This window comes from Pempheris klunzingeri, unplaced genomic scaffold (genome assembly GCF_042242105.1).
Source record: "Pempheris klunzingeri isolate RE-2024b unplaced genomic scaffold, fPemKlu1.hap1 Scaffold_54, whole genome shotgun sequence".
NCBI classification, from domain to species: Eukaryota; Metazoa; Chordata; class Actinopteri; order Acropomatiformes; family Pempheridae; genus Pempheris; species Pempheris klunzingeri.
In genome coordinates, this window is record NW_027254958.1 from 88,974 (window position 1) to 105,433 (window position 16,460).

At 41.9% G+C, this 16,460-nt stretch overlaps 1 protein-coding gene across 3 annotated transcripts in view; it reads left to right on the forward strand.

The window, feature by feature from the left end:
• wipi1 (WD repeat domain, phosphoinositide interacting 1) overlaps positions 1 to 16,460 on the forward strand; it is a 39,821-nt gene that overhangs the window by 20,313 nt on the left and 3,048 nt on the right. For 2 of the 3 annotated variants that reach the window (XM_070856102.1, XM_070856103.1), the window contains 6 exons: positions 2,240 to 2,332; positions 14,105 to 14,175; positions 14,421 to 14,519; positions 14,756 to 14,920; positions 15,131 to 15,238; positions 15,627 to 15,766. In XM_070856102.1, coding sequence (XP_070712203.1) covers positions 2,240 to 2,332; positions 14,105 to 14,175; positions 14,421 to 14,519; positions 14,756 to 14,920; positions 15,131 to 15,238; positions 15,627 to 15,766 — 676 coding nt within the window. The remainder of the gene's footprint in view (positions 1 to 2,239; positions 2,333 to 14,104; positions 14,176 to 14,420; positions 14,520 to 14,755; positions 14,921 to 15,130; positions 15,239 to 15,626; positions 15,767 to 16,460) is intronic. The other variant, XM_070856104.1, reaches the window with a different exon arrangement.

A 16,460-nucleotide genomic window follows, 5' to 3' on the forward strand; every position in this document is an offset into this window, starting at 1 on the left:
AACATAATTAAACAAGTTAGAACAACTTTAGTTATGTGCACGACAGAGATAATGCAACACAGAGATAATATTTCCTCACAAACCATGTGCAGTTGGTTACGTGGATGGCAAATGTTGGTTTGCCTCTCTCTTCATTGTTCCTACCTTATATGGGACAACCTTTCATTTGATATGTGGATGACAGTGTTCACCAATTACCTGCTTGGCAACTAAGCGGACGGGGACAACTGGCTTGACACAAGGAAACGCACAATTCTCCTACACTGCCTTGGCACTGAAGTACAATGTATTTTGTACACTCATTGTAGCTCCCCTCCAGTTTAATTACGGACGACAAGGCGTTCTTTTTCTTACAGACATTTATTCCAAATGACAGTGCCGTCAATGCCGTGAATGTCATCAATGCCGTGAGAACTGAATAAATAAATATACAAATATATGTAAGTCGGAGCACAAATTCAAATGAATGACAAAGAAATGCATAATAAACACAAACAGCACAATGTAAAAATAGGCATACGTTTCATACCTCATTGGCCGCATAAACTTTGGGGGAGAAACTTCCAAAAACAAAAACAATGCGCTCTCCAGTCCTCTTATGGACTCGTAGTATTAACAGGTGTGCTGCTCCATGTGGCGTCTGCTATAGTGCATCTAAATAATATTACCTGACCCCAACAAGGTAACAACATTTGTTCCATATAAAGGTTCCTATTAAAACAATATTCACATTGTGTTTTGATCTTTAGAGCTTATTTCTATAAAACATAAAATCATTTTAATAACTAAATTATTCTTGTTTTTAACTTAAAACTATTAAATGAACTTAAATTGCATAGCTGACTTCGATGGCAGCTACACTCATAGATGCAGGGTCAACTTATCAGCTTATTCAGCAGGCCTGCTAACAAGCAGCTAATGCTATCTGGGTACCCTGTGATGTCTCGTAGTACTTCCAAAGAGAAGCTGCTCAAACTCATGGGCACGTCTCTCAAGACGACATATCCTATCTGCAACAAGGGAGCAGTCAACATAAACCATCGTAACACTGGTTATCGAGGTTGGTTTGACTGCAGTGAAAAGGCTCAGCTGGTAGGCTAAGCTAGGTAACACTAATGTTAAAGTCTGAGCTAACAACATCTACTCTATCAAAAACACCAGATCCCTCATGAGATTGTCCCACCCACATTTCAATGCTTCATATGCCCATGTATATACAGCTTTCTGTATAGCCAGCCAAAGAATTTTACATGAATGTACAAGTGACCTCTTGAATCTTGAATCTCGTGTTGTAGATTCTCAGAGTACAGTCATTTAGCTTCTCTCACCACCTTGCTGAACCTGCACGTAACCTCTTGAAACCTGTCTTTGTCCACACAGCTTCCCACTGACACAAAAGAACTTAATAATAGACTATTTCACAAACTTCTGTTAAACTGGGTTGTTAAGGAAGGAGAATGACAATAGTAAACAATAGCTATTTTAATTAAAGATCCATGCCTACCAAACATATACGGTTTAGTTATGGCAATTTATGTTTTGGGGGTTATTTCATGTTTATGTTCACTTAAAAGATGTTAATGTTGAAATCCATTTCACCTTGGTACTTCTGTACTTCTGTAAATATCTTTTGCCACGACTACTGGGCCCATCATTACAGATGCAGATGCAAGTGTTAAACATTTTCCCATGGTTCCAAGTCTTCATATTCCTTCAGATACTACTTCATACAAACTTAAGCCAGCAATGCAGTTTAGCATCAGCCATCCATAAAGCAAAGCAGTTAAGATCCCAGCTTACACCCTATTTTGTATCCTTCCTCCCTTTCCCACCTTTCCAGCTCCTCTTACACATATTCTGTACAGCATTTAACTTTTCAATCATCTTAAAACTATTCAAAATATTCCACTTTGTTAAAGTCTGAGGGTAATTTTTCAACTGTTATCACATCTTTAATATATTCTGGGCATTCAATCTTTCAACCCCATTCATAGTAATTAGGCTCACCCATTCACTTTTTCAACTCTGCTACATCAAAATTAATTTAAAAAAAACAGCAATCCACTTTAATCTTTCAACAGCCAGCATTCACACTGCAATGTCATTCTCTAGTTTAATTTGATGTCTCTTGATGGCAATAAATATCCTACAATAAAATAAAAATACAGCCAGTGACATGAATATGTTATCAGTGTGGAATAACACTTTTTTTTTCTGTCCCCTTTCTTGGTTGTTTCAGAACACAGTGACAATGATCCCAGCTCATGACAGTCCTCTGGCAGCTCTCACCTTCAACGCCTCGGCCACTAAACTTGCCAGTGCCTCGGAGAGGGTAAGAAAGATATTTGAAGTCCCAGACCAGACAATACAAGAGTTAGTCCTCGGGTGGCGGTCTGTCCATCCAGCACTTAGGTTCCATTCTATATATTCATGGTCCTCAGACAAGAAACCTGTGTTATTGTGATGACCTATTGACCTTTGTCTTTTATGCTGCCATAAGGCCAAATTTTTTCTTTGACCAGGACTTACATTCATGGTAATTCATGAATACTTCTGTTACTACTTTTACTTAAGAAAAAGATCTGAGTACTCTTTCCACCATGAAGCATTAGCTACTGTGGTTGCAAGTGGTGCTTTTTCTTCTTTACTGGCTAACTCAATGTGTTACCTGCCTGCACTTTCATCATCAGTGCCATACCTCTTGTCTCTCCTTCCCCACCAGCTTCATTTCTCTCTTGTGATTTTTTTAGAAATAATCAGCTGACTATGGTGGCCTGGGGAGCTCAACACACTGCAACAATGGACAACACGAATGCAAAGGCCACTACACGAATGCAAAAAGCCACAACACAACAGGAGTGACCAACAACAGATATTGACTATTATTGCAGGTGGACTATTTCCTGCACATGTGGAAGAGGAAAGTTTTGGCTCTTAGCTTGGTCTCCCAAGCACAAGTGTGCACAAGTTTCATTCATCTGACTGTGCCATAATGTTAACCTTACTGCATAGCTAGCTTCATAATAGCCTAATGTAAGATGGCTGAGTGCACTCTTATGATCATATTGACATTGAATAATGTTGCTCATTCATGATAATCATATCAACGATAGTTAGTTGGCCAACTAACAGGCTTTCCAAAAACTTTCCTCTTTGACATGTGAAGGAAATAGTTGTCTGTGTCATTGTCAACATCTGTTGTTGTTCTCTTCTGCTGTTGTGTTGTGGCTTTTTGCATTCATGTTGTGGAATTGCTTTCATGTTTTTTATTGTTGCAATGTGTTGAGCTCTCAGGGCCACTATCTGATCGTTTTTGGCATACAGTTAAATCAATTGTTTTGTAGGTCTAGATCACAACGTGCATGCGCATCACACACTGTGCACCATGACGTACACACTCATTACTCACTTTGTGGTTGGCACCAAGTAACAGCGGATCATCATGCACTTGCATGAATGTGAGCATGTCAAACTTTAACTCGCACTCTCACAAAAACATTTTGGTCGCAGTTGCAGTCTCAAACTTTATTTATTAATTATGAGCAGGGATTAGAAAATATAATGAAGTAATCACAGCAAATGAGGTTGTGGTGTGAGGAGGACCCGTGGTGAATGTGGCATCTCCATGAGTGTATGTGTGTATCTATGAATGTTAGTTCAAGTTTAATAATATTTTTCAGCTACATACTGTACAAGGTATGTTGTACCTAGTTCCAGTGTGCCATGTTCATGAATGTTCTGAGCATGGTTCACATGCTTTGCCACTTAGTTTCCATTAGATCTTTGATTTTCTCTTATTTCTGATAAGAAACTGTTAACTCAATGCCCTGACAGGCTTCTGTTTCTGTAACCTGTGCAAACACAATAATTTACCATAAGATGGTGAACTGCAATGTAAAAACACAGAAAAAAGACAGTCACTAAATTACAGCCATTTACACCCACTGTTACAGCACACTGAGCTGAGGCAAAGCCAAGGAGTCCCTCAACTCCCTTACCGTACCTAATATGATGCAATGTTGAAACAAAAAACTGTGGTTTAAGGAGTGTAGTTGCCATTCTTTGATTGCAGCTTTAAAGCTCTGAATCCTTCTTTCCACTTCATGTTCTTGAATCCCCAGCTTGTCTTTACCAAGGTCAGCAAAAGCACAAAACTCCTTTCTCTTCTTTACCAGTAACATAAGAATTCCCTTGACTTTTAGAAACCAAGCCACAGATGTAACAGATCAAGCGGTGGGTGGCATTTTCCAGCGTTCACTGTCAAATAACTTTTGACCTCTAGGTCATTTGAAGTAATCACATCAAGATCCACATCCAGTTTAGGGCATTCCTCATTTGACTTACAGAGAAACTCAGGTCCATGATCTCCTGCCTTTCTGGAAATTCTCAGGTCTCATCCCTATTGATGCTTGATCTGCCAGATTCTCCTGAGAACCCACACATCTCCACTGATCCACATTTGAGGCTTCTCTGATGCCAGAAGTACTGTTTGCCACAAAGGTGTGAAATCACCTGTTTTCATTGCAGATGGACTGTTTTGCTGTCAGTCTAGAAAACTGACTTCTCCAGCTTAAGTTGAAACTCCTTTTGAATCTATCAACTCTAAGAACTCTCAGAAAGAACTGTGGCTCTAAGTTCCAGTTAAGGAATTGCAGTCTTTTTCAGTGGATCAATGCTGGTCTCTCCCAAGAGAAATGCATAGTATGCAAGTAAGACACAGTTCCATATCCAATGACTGGCATCGGAAAAAGTGATGAAGCTGTGGTGTAACAGGGTCTCTGGGTTTAATATAGCAATCCACTTTAAACTCAGCCACCCTTGTAAGTCCCTCGGCCAGTCGGACCATTGCTTAGAATGGGGAATAGCATCATCCCCCCCCAAGTTTTTCTGACAAAGTTCCTGCAACAACAGTTTGACTGACATACTGAATGAGGCTAGCTATCTACTTTCCAGTGGAGACTGTGCAGTGTCACCATCAGAGGAAGTGGAGAAATTGATGTGTATATCTGAGACATGAACTTGATGAAATTGGCTAGGATGTGGGCCGTTACTGCAACAGGCTATTGTCGAAATTGAACGAGGACTTCAATAAGAGAATTGGTTAGATCAGGTCCCTTCAAGACCTGGCAGTTGAGTAATGTCCCTTTTATGTTGCTCCACCGTCAAAAACAACTCTCAGCTTGCATTTTCTGGGATGATAAACTCCATAATGAGTGATATACCACACCTTTCCATCACTTTGTCATAGTTGGTCAGCAGGCACCATCTCGTATCGTATCATGTCATTTAGAAATGTGATGTGTTTCTCCTTAAATGGGCTATTATCTTTTCGGGCTCCAGGGGCACTTTCCAGCAACACAATTGTTCAGCAAGATGGGAATTTCCTGTCTGAAAGGTAAGTCAATACAGCATTGGTCCAGTTAATTCTGTTGTGCTATTCACAACATTCATGAACTTGATATCTTGTCTGGACATTTCAATCTGCTCCCCTGATCATCTCTCATTAAAGTCATGGTTATACTGTTTAACCAGCCTTTCTTGAAGGTGTTCAACAGAGATTCAGTTGGCTGTTATAACAGGGTAGCCACTCTTATTCCTATTGCCTTCACCACGAAGTGGACCATTTATCACCCAACCGACCCTGGTTCTGACTACATAGGGTCCTTCATCCTGACTGCTCATTAGCTCCCAAGGCTCCATCACTTTTGGGGCATCAGTTCCAATGAATAAATCAACACCTGCATCAATGTCGTGGAGCTGAATATCTTTCAGATATTAAGACCGTTGATCAACATCCTCTTGTCTTACGACATTGAGTGTGGAGACAGGCATAGTCTTTTGAGTTAAAACATCAGGTGAACTCAATGAAATCATTCATCCATAGCAGGCACTTCAAGACCTGACTGACAGAATGTGCCTGTTCTCTGTACAGAATGTGCCTGAACAAAAAATCGAAAAAGGCATATGTCTGCACAGTTTTGTTACCTGACTTACTGCAACAACAGAAAAGATGGGATCATCTACACAAGTCTCCCTAATATGGCTACAAGTCTGAGACATTGCAGTTGAAATACTTGGAGGGCTCACAGACATATGAACTTGGTCTGAGGATATGCCTTTATCCTGCCGCTCTATATGAAGGACTCCTGGATGCCTTTGGTGACACACACTGCAATCCAAACAACTCCTGTAGTCTTTGCTTGTGTGGCCTACTTTCAGGCAACCTAAACAAATTCCTTTTTCCTTGATGAGATTAATCGGATCATGCTTTACCTTCACTTTAAACTGTGAACATTTATCCAGTGAATGACACTTTGTGAACAAAGCAGACAGCTGTGAGTTGAGGAGGACTTGGTTGTGTTTTCTGTGTGTTAAGTCAAGACTCCTTCCTTTACTGCAGTGACACTGGTGGCAAAAGTGCTTACATTTTTTCCTCTGTGAGTGATTAGCATTGGAGGCATTAGACATGGTGAGTTGTGAGCAGTCTCCGGGTTTGAAATGTGAAGCCGATGAGGAAGTGCCTTAAATCTGCTTTGTTTCTAGTAGCCAGCAGGGGCCTCTGTTGGGAGCAAAAAGGAGCCTGAATGAATACGCGTCTATGAAAAATGACAATACTTCTCATTTGATTTATTACCTCACTAAACACTTTCCCTTTGAGTTTATGGTCTCAATTGCTAGTTTCAAGTCTTTCCCAACACAGCATGATGTTGATTTAGTACATTTTGGTCCCATTTAGAGGAAAATAGACGATAAAGCAGTGTATGCTTTAGGGCGGGACTTGTTTTGAGTACACTTCTTATATACAGTTGTGAGTCCTAAATGTTGCCAAGAACTTGATCTTTACTTGCTGTTCAATGAAGGCAACAGAACAGTTAACACTGCTCTAAATCCCCTTTACTCCTTTTGATCACATTATGCAACATTTCTCCCTGATTCCCCTACCTTATGAGAAAGCTTCATCATTATGCTTCTTAGGTTGGACCTACCTCGAAGAAACAAATGCTTTAACATCCACTGCTTTAATAATGGACCACTTTAGAATTTTGGAGCAATTTTGTGCTCTTTTCCAACATGTTCAGCAAGAAAGCTCTTTGACATCTCTGACAAGGGGGTAGATGCTGACAACTCCTCATCAGGTCTGACCCCTGATGTACTGCTCCAAGAAATGTAAGCAGTCACTCCAGTTGTTAATTTTTCCTTTCAGACAATTCTAATAAATGATTAAAACTGAAGACGGTCGCCATCAAACACAGAAATATTTCTCACTGGTAGAGAACATGCTAAATTTTGCTGTCATGGATCTGAATCTGACATGGTCCTGTCACATCGACACCCTGGTGAAGAAGGCTCGACAGCGTCTCTACCACCTCAGATGCCTGAGGGACTTTAAGCGTACAATGTGCTCAGGAACCTTTACACCTGCACCATTGAGAGTGTTCTGGCTGGGAGCATCACCACTTGGATGAGCAGCAGCACCAAGCAGGAATTCTTGGCCCACCCTCCCCAACCTGTAGGACATTTACCAGCAGCGCTTCAGGTCAAAGGCCGGGAAGATTGTGATGGAGCCCACCCACCCCAGGCACAAACTGTTCTCTCTGCTGTCATCAGGTCGCCTGCCGCTGCCTGAGGGCTAACACAGAGAGGATGAGGAGGAGCTTCTTTCCTCAGGCCGTCCGCCTGCTGAACCTGGAAAAATAGACTTCATGGACAATCTATTCACAACTTGCAATATTCGGTCATGCTTGTATATACATCCACATATTTTGCACAATTTTTAGATTTTTGATTTATTTATTTATTTATCTATATCTTTATGTATATACAGTTGAAACCAGAAGTTTACATACACTGTATAAAAAGACACATAATCTTTTTTTTCTCACTGTGTGACATTAACTCAGACTAAACATTTCAGTTAGGATTACCAAAATTATTTCTATTTGCTAAATGCCAGAATAATGAAAGAGAGAATTTATTAGAGAATTTTTTTATTACTTTCTTTAAAGTCATAAGTTTACATACATTTCCTTAGTATTTGGTAGCATTACCTTAAAACTGTATGACTTGGGTCAAATGTTTTGGGTACCCTTCCACAAGCTTCTCACAATAGTTTGCTGGAATTTTATCCCATTCCTCCTGACAGAACTGGTGTAACAGGCCTAGAATTTAAGCTAAGTGCTGCATGCATGGGCAGTAAAGCACATGTAGCAGTATGTTTGTATTTGAATTGTGGTTAAAGCTAATGTGTGTGTGTGCTGTAACAAATGTTGGCCACGTCTTGAACACTGGAAAAAAGAGACAATTTAGCTTTGACATGTTTATTACAGTTGTTGTAAGGGGTTGTTTATGTCAATTTGAATATGATGGGCAGTGGACCAGGAAAAATTTGGACTTTATATTAAGTATATAGTTTCTTGGTTTCTTCAAGGTGTACTTGAACTCTGTGAAGTTGAGGCTTGTCACTCTAATGAGCTTATCCTCTGCAGCACAGGTAACTCTTGGTCTTCCTTTCTTGCGGCGGTCCTCATGAGAGCCAGTTTAATCATAGTGTTTGATGGTTTTCACAACTGCACTTCACTGACCTTCATGTCCTAAAGTACTGATGGACTAATGTTTCTCTTACTTAGTTGAGTGGTTCTTGCCATAATATGGGTTAACAGTAATCAAATAGGGCTATTCACTGTATAGAACTGTGTACCAACCCTACCTCTGCACCAGACCATTCCAGATGACCACCTCATGAAGCTGATTGAGTGAATGCTAAGAATGTGCAAAGCTTATTTATTTTTCCTGTCAACTTCACCCTCTGGCAAATTTAAAATTTAAGAAAGATTCATGCACATCATTAGCATCCTCACTCACTCATCTTCATCCAAAGTCAGACAAATCTTTAAACTCTTCATCAAGTTGCAGTAAAATATTTAGTCGGACACTCTTAATAGTCAAGCCGTTTTCCAATACAGCCTCATAATATATTATAATATATACAGTCCCTGACAAAAGTCTTGTCGCTTACCGAAGTTGTTGGAACAACAAATAATAACTTGACTTGTAGTTGATCAATTGGAATCTGAAATGGTTTATATGAAAGGCAAAGGCCTCTGGATTATGTGTATTGTATCAAAATAAGGTTTTGTATCATTCATTGAGTTTTATCATTTAATTAGAACAGAAAGGTCAGATTTGGCTTGGACAAAAATCTTGTCGCATACAAAAAGAAATGTACGGTAAAAATTATATTTTATTTTGAATACACAAACATGCTACAATAACATCACCACATAAAGCTATGGTCCCTTGGGAAAAATAATTAATATCGTGTATGACTCCCATGAGCTTGGAGGACTGCATCCATACGCCTCGGCAATGACTCAAATAATTTATTGATGAAGTCATCTGGAATGGCAAAGAAAGCAGTCTTGCAGGACTCCCAGAGTTCATCAAGATTCTTTGGTTTCATCTTCCAAGCCTCCTCCTTCATCTTACCCCAGACATGCTCAATAATGTTCATGTCTGGTGACTGGGCTGGCCAATCCTGGAGCACCTTGACCTTCTTCGCTTTCAGGAACTTTGATGTGGAGGCTGAAGTATGAGGAGGAGCGCCATCCTGCTGAAGAATTTGCCCTCTCTTGTGGTTTTGAATGTAGTGGGCAGCAAGAATTTGTTGATATTTCAGGCTGTTGATGTTGCCATCCACTCTGTAGACCTCTCGCACACCCCCATACTGGATGTAACCCCAAACCATGATTTTTCCTCCACCAAACTTGACTGTTTTCTGGTTGAATCTTGGGTCCATGCAGGTTCCAACGGGTCTTCTGCAGTATTTGCTGCGTTTGGGATGCAGTTCAATGGATGATTCATCAGAAAAATCTACCTTCTGCCACTTTTCCTCTGTCCATCCTTTCACCAAGCTGTGGGCCTTTGCAAATGCAACACGATTTTTTAGTTGCTTTCTGTTTAATGCTGGCTTCTGAGCACTAATTTGGCCATGGAGACCACTGCGTGAGAGAATTCGACAAACTGTTCTTCGAGAGACAGGGGTTTCTGGTGACGACTTCTCATGCAGCTCTGCTGCAGTTGAAAAAGGGCTTGCCCTGGACTGTCGAAGCAACAAACGGTCCTCTCGAACAGTTGTCTTACGGGGTCTGCCTATTAAGGCTAGGCTCAGAAACAGGATGGACTCACATGCACAATCACGGAGACTTTTGGACAGGTGACACTCTTTAAATTAACAAAGACAAACAATACTTACAACATTGAACTTGGCCCGTAACCCTCCCAGTCAACCAAGAACTGGCACCCCCGACCCCTCCTCCGAACGGCCAGTAGTTCCTTGACACTTGATCCCCCTGGACCAACCGGGGTGGTGGAGGAGGCGGAGGAGGAGGCACAAATGGGCTGTCCTTGACAGCAGTTTCAGCCTGCTCACATGGAATGTGGGATGAATCCTGAGAGACCTGGGTAACCCGGACAGAAACCACATTGATGACCCTTGAGATGGGGAAGGGTCCCACAAAACTGTGGCCCCCCGATCAGACACAATATCTACTGGAAATCCATGGATTCTGAAAATGTGCTGTAACATTACCTTTGCCATCCTCTTGGCAGATGGCAGTTTGGGCAGTGCCACAAAATGAACCATCTTGGAAAAATGGTCCACCACCGTCAATATCGTTGTGTTACCGCGTGAGGGTGGAAGTCCAGTAACAAAATCGATGGACAGGTGTGACCAGGGACGTGCAGGGACTGGCAGGGGATGCAACAAACCCATCTGAGCCTGCCTAGAAGTCTTGTTCATAGCACATACATGACATGCAGATACATACTCCAATACATCCTTGGCTAGGGTAGGCCACCAAAAACGCTGCCTAATCACAAAGATGGTGCGTTTGGTTCCTGGGTGGCATGTGAGCAGTGCCGTATGAGCCCAGTGTATAACCTGAGGACGCAACTGCACAGGGACGAACAACCTATTAACAGGGCATCCGCTCGGCACTGGGTCGTTACCATTGGCCTGCTGCACATCGGTTTCTATCTGCTAGGACACCACTCCTACCACACAGTTGGGTGGTAGGATGGGTTCAGGGTCTCTGGCATTGGGTTCAGGATCATACAATCGAGACAGGAGATCTGGCTTGGTGTTCTGTGAACCAGGTCTATAGGATAATGTAAACCGGAATCTACTAAAAAACTGAACCCACCTGGCTTGACACGAATTCAGTCTCTTGGCTCTCTTGATATATTCCAGGTTTTTATGGTCTGTCCAGACCAGAAAGGGCTGTTCGGCCCCCTCCAGCCAATGTCTCCATTCTTCTAAAGCCGTCTTTACGGCCAGTTGTTCCCGGTTGCCCACGTTATAGTTCCTCTCGGCTGATGTCAATTTCCGGGACAGGTAGGCACAGGGGTGAATTCGGCTGTCCGTCGCAGACCTCTGAGAGAGAACTGCCCCCACTCCTTCATTGGAGGCATCCACCTCCACTACAAACTGCCGTTGTGGGTCCGGAACAGTGCGGATCGGAGCCGTGGTGAAGGCCTGCTTCAGTCGTTTGAAGGCCTCCTCTGCCCGCGGGTTCCACTGGAACAGCTGCTTGGATGAGGTGAGAGCATGCAATGGAGCGGCAACAGAACTAAAATTCCTAATGAATTTTCAATAAAAATTAGCAAATCCCAGAAACTGCTGTACCTTCTTCCGATTATCCGGAGTGGGCCAATTGGCAACAGCACTTACCTTCTCGGGGTCCATGCAGATTTGATTAGCCGAAATAATGAACCCCAAGAAGGAGACAGTGGAAGCATGAAACTCACAGTATTGACTCAACAGGCGAGTCAATACTTGCCGGACATGGGCTTGGTGCGTTCCTATATCAGGAGAGAAAATCTAAATATCGTCCAAATACACAAAAGCAAAATCATTCAAGAAATCCCTCAGGACTTCGTTGACAAATGAGTCCAAATGGCATAATCCGATATTCGTAGTGCCCATTAGGTGTGTTAAACCCCGTCTTCCATTCGTCCCCCTCCTTTATTCTTATCAAGTGATAAGCATTGCGGAGATCTAATTTTGTGAATACTGTGGCCTGTTGCAATAACTCAAAAGCAGATGATATTAGTGGAATTGGGTACCAGTTCTTAACAGTTATGTCATTGAGCGGGCTATAGTCTATGCATGGTCTAAGGGTGCCGTCATTCTTCCCCACAAAGAAAAGCCCCGCTCCAGCGGGTGAGGAGGAAGGACGGATTATTCCCGCCTGTAGCAACGAGGCGATGTACTCCTCCATGGCCTTCCTTTCCGGACCCGAAATAGAGTACAAATGCCCCTTGGGGGTGGGTGCCCCAGGGATCAGGTCAGTCAAAAATTCTGTGGGGAGGCAGGGATGTGGCCCGTGTCTTGCTAAAAACTTCCTTCAGGTCCTTGTAACATTCAGGAACCCTAGCAAGTTCAGGATATTCCGCTGCGTCTATATCTACCTGGGGCCGAGAGTTCCTGGTCAAAGAAACTAAGTTAGAGCGGCACATATTGCATCCTTCTCCCCAACCCTTGATCTGTCCTGACTTCCAGTCTATGTAGGGATTATGTCTCTGGAGCCACAGGTAACCTAGGACTAAATTGTGCTGTGCCGAGTCAATCAAATGAAAAAACCTTTCGGGTGAGGCGAGGCGTGGGCCTGGCATGGAAGGCGCTGAAACTGGAGGTGCGGCGGGTGGTGGAATCGTGGTAGCCGGCATCGTTGGGGTAGGAGATGCAGCCTCCAGCCGAGAGCCTGAGAACCCGATGGAGCTGCTCAGCCAGGTCGTGAACCTGCGTAGTTACCGACGCCTGGAAATCCCCCTGGTGGTCGGCCAGGTCCTTCACCCTGCGGTGAATGGTTTTCAGTTGTTCCTCATGCTGGTGGAGCTTGGAGCCCTGAGTTGACAGAGCTGTCCGAAAAGAACTTGCGTCTGCTGAGTCCATTTCTGGCCAGATCGTACTATTAAGGCTAGGCTCAGAAACAGGATGGACTCACATGCACGATCACGGAGACTTTTGGACAGGTGACACTCTTTTAATTAACAAAGACAAAGAATACTTACAACATTGAACTTGGCAACAAAGACTTAACTTGATTACAGGAGCTTTTAACGCTGAGACGTGACAAGACGATCTGGCACAAGACAAAGGGACGTTTGGATACACTGAAGATGTCTGCCACCTCAGCAGCAGACTTGGTCTTCAGGTTCTTGATGATCAGCACTTTGATCTGTGATTGAATCTTTGGCATGTTGTGAGAGGTCAGGTTGCACTTCAGATGAAGGTCTGGTGTGCTGGGGTTCTTTTTATACACACCTGGGAATGTGTTAATTACAGTATTTGTCACAGGTGAAGCTCTAATCTGTGATTGGTTGAATCATTTAAAGGCACGACAAGACTTTTGTCCAAGCCAAATCTGACCTTTCTGTTCTGATTAAATGATAAAACTCAATGAATGATACAAAACCTTATTTTGGTACAATACACATAATCCAGAGGCCTTTGCCTTTCATATAAACCATTTCAGATTCCAATTGATCAATTACAAGTCAAGTTATTATTTGTTGTTCCAACAACTTCGGTAAGCAACAAGACTTTTGTCAGGGACTGTATGTTATTATATCATAATATATGATATGTAATATTTTTACATACCATTGTCATTGGGTAGTTTTATGCGATGTCCACGTCAATTGTTCATTCAAAATTTCAGTGATTTTGTATGGTTTCTTATTATTCATTTTCTCAGAAAATAAGCACGCAGACAACAAAGAAATCATGGATCAGTGTGCAAAGTGTGTGAAAAGTGTGCTAGGCCTATCTCTTATATTAAATAAAATGTACCTTTTAAAATTGATATTTTTTAAGTTTAACTATAAATTGAATAAAAAAATTACTTTCAAGTTACTCTTTAAGATTATAAATGGAGGGACACTGAAGATTGCCATTAGGGAAGAACAGCTTCTCTATCTAATCTAATCTAATTTTTTTGTTGTAGAAGTTTTTGTAGTTGAAGTAAAAGTATCTGCTTGAAAACATTCCTCATGTAAACCATCACTGTAAAGCTAGCAACTCATTAGCTGTCCCTCTTTTCAGGGTACCGTCATCCGAGTGTTTTCCATCCCTGAGGGCCTGCGTCTGTTTGAGTTCCGTCGAGGCATGAAGAGGTCAGACACATACAAGATCTGCACTCTGTAAAAGAAATACATTGTCAAATGTATAAGCACAGCCAAAAATATAAACTGCATACATCATGATTCCAAATACATGTGGAATTATTCTTTGAGCGCTGCCCTATAGACACATTGACAGGCATGCACTAATGTCTTATTATTCACTTGAAATGATTGATTATTCCTCATGTGTGTATGTTGATGTATTTCTATCTGTCTGTCTGTCCATCTGTCTTCAGGTATGTCAATATAAGTTCTTTATCCTTCAGCCCTGATGGCCAGTTTCTCTGTGCATCCAGCAATACAGAGACGGTGCATATCTTTAAACTGGGACCAAGGTACGCACAAACATGTGCACACACACACACAGTGTAAACACAAGAAGTTAATTAAACCATTTGGCAAGAACCTGTAGACCCCTACTGGGTGCTATATTTAAGGAAAACTATTATTCATTATTACCTGGCTTGTATTTTTTGTAGCTCTGGCCACATTGTATTCACTAAATTATAAATCAAGTTGTAGAGTTGTAGGACTGACTTATTGTAAAGGTATCTTGTTACCCTGTCTGTAGTGGAGGGGATGAGGCTGCCACCTGGACAGCCTACATGGGAAAGATGTTCTCAGCAGCTAGCAGCTACTTCCCCGCTCATGTATCTGGTATGATGAGCCAGGACCGGGCCTTTGCCACCGTTCACCTCCTTGCATCCGGCCAGAGGAATGTCTGCACCCTGGCTATGTGAGACTTCTCTGTGGCCTTTAGGAATCAGGGGCTGCACCTTTACATTTAAATTCAGTCATTCTTTTTGTGTCTTGTAAGTTTATCCTTGACTGAACTTGTTGTGTTTGTGGATCTTGAGATAGAAGATATTTTGACCAGATTGAGACTCTCATTGTTGCTTGGATTACTCCAAAACAACTGAAATGGATACTCAATCTGATGTTTCAGGATCCAGAAGCTTCCACGGGTGTTAGTAGCCACAGCTGACGGCCAGCTGTTCATCTATAACGTGGACCCACTGGATGGAGGCGAGTGCATGTTGGCCCACAAACACAGGTGAGGCTAAAACTAATTCCCCAAGGGTGGGGTGAATGTTGAGCATTTGGCTTAAGAAGAAGGAAGAGAAAGCTCTGTCACCTGGTTCCTCCTTTAATTCTAAAATCAGTGTTTCAACAGCAATGCAATGAAATGTCCATTCGTAGAGTTTTTGTCTGTTTGTTTGTAAATGTATACAAATCAAAAACTCTAACAGTGGACATTTCAGTTCATAGATTATTTGAATGTGAAGTAGGTCAGTGTGGTTTTAAAATTACAATAAATTTGGTTGTGATTACACTAAACAAAGGATTTGCGCTGATATAAGGTGTCCATATTTGTTTGGCTTTCTGGTTTTTCTTTATTATGAAATGCCAAATCTTGTTTCTTCTGTCTCTTCCTGTCTTAGGCTCTTCAATGTTGATGATGACAAGGTTGAAGGAGGTGAGTCAAAAAGTTCAGCAGTCACAGGGCCAGTACAGACTTGTCCATCATATGCTGCAACTGCTGCCTTACCAGCCTCCGCTCCAGTCACCGCAACCCTCACTGGTAAGTAGTTGCAGACATTTCTAACCAGTAACAGGAAGATGTTGACTTCACTGTACATTGACCTCATTCAGGATGTGGGTTTTCTTTTTTCCTATATAAAAGCTATTAACCCTAACCCTGGCTTTTTATTCAACCATTTAGGACTGTGACTGTGAACATCATATTTTTTGAAGACAGAAGCACTAAGAGTTACCACTCTTACCAGTCAGTAGAGGCCTTCACAGAACCAGCATAGGCTCTTAAAACCAAGAGCTGATACTGGTTCTATGTGATTCATGCATGCTAGATTTATGCATGCTAAGACCTCTACCAATCAAAGTTTATTGGTGTTTCTCCAAATTACAACCACTTCTATCCCTGCCTCCACCATCTGCTCTCACTGGAAGCTCCAAAAGCTTTTAGCATGATGTACACCAGAGAGGCACCTTTTTCTTGTTTGTATCGTAAAGCAATCCATCTGATTTCCAAATTTAAAACACCCATGTCAGCTGCTGATATTGTCTGATGTTATTTTTTGGTTTAAGTAAAATTATGTTTTATATATATAGTATGTGTGTGTGTGTGTGTGTGTGTGTGTGTGTGTGTTCATATTGTTTTCTAATAGTGGAATGGCTACATTTGACAACTTAAATGGATAATCTGACAATAAGGCCCAATCTATGGAGCAATTATCCGTGTGTGGAGGTGTAGAGTA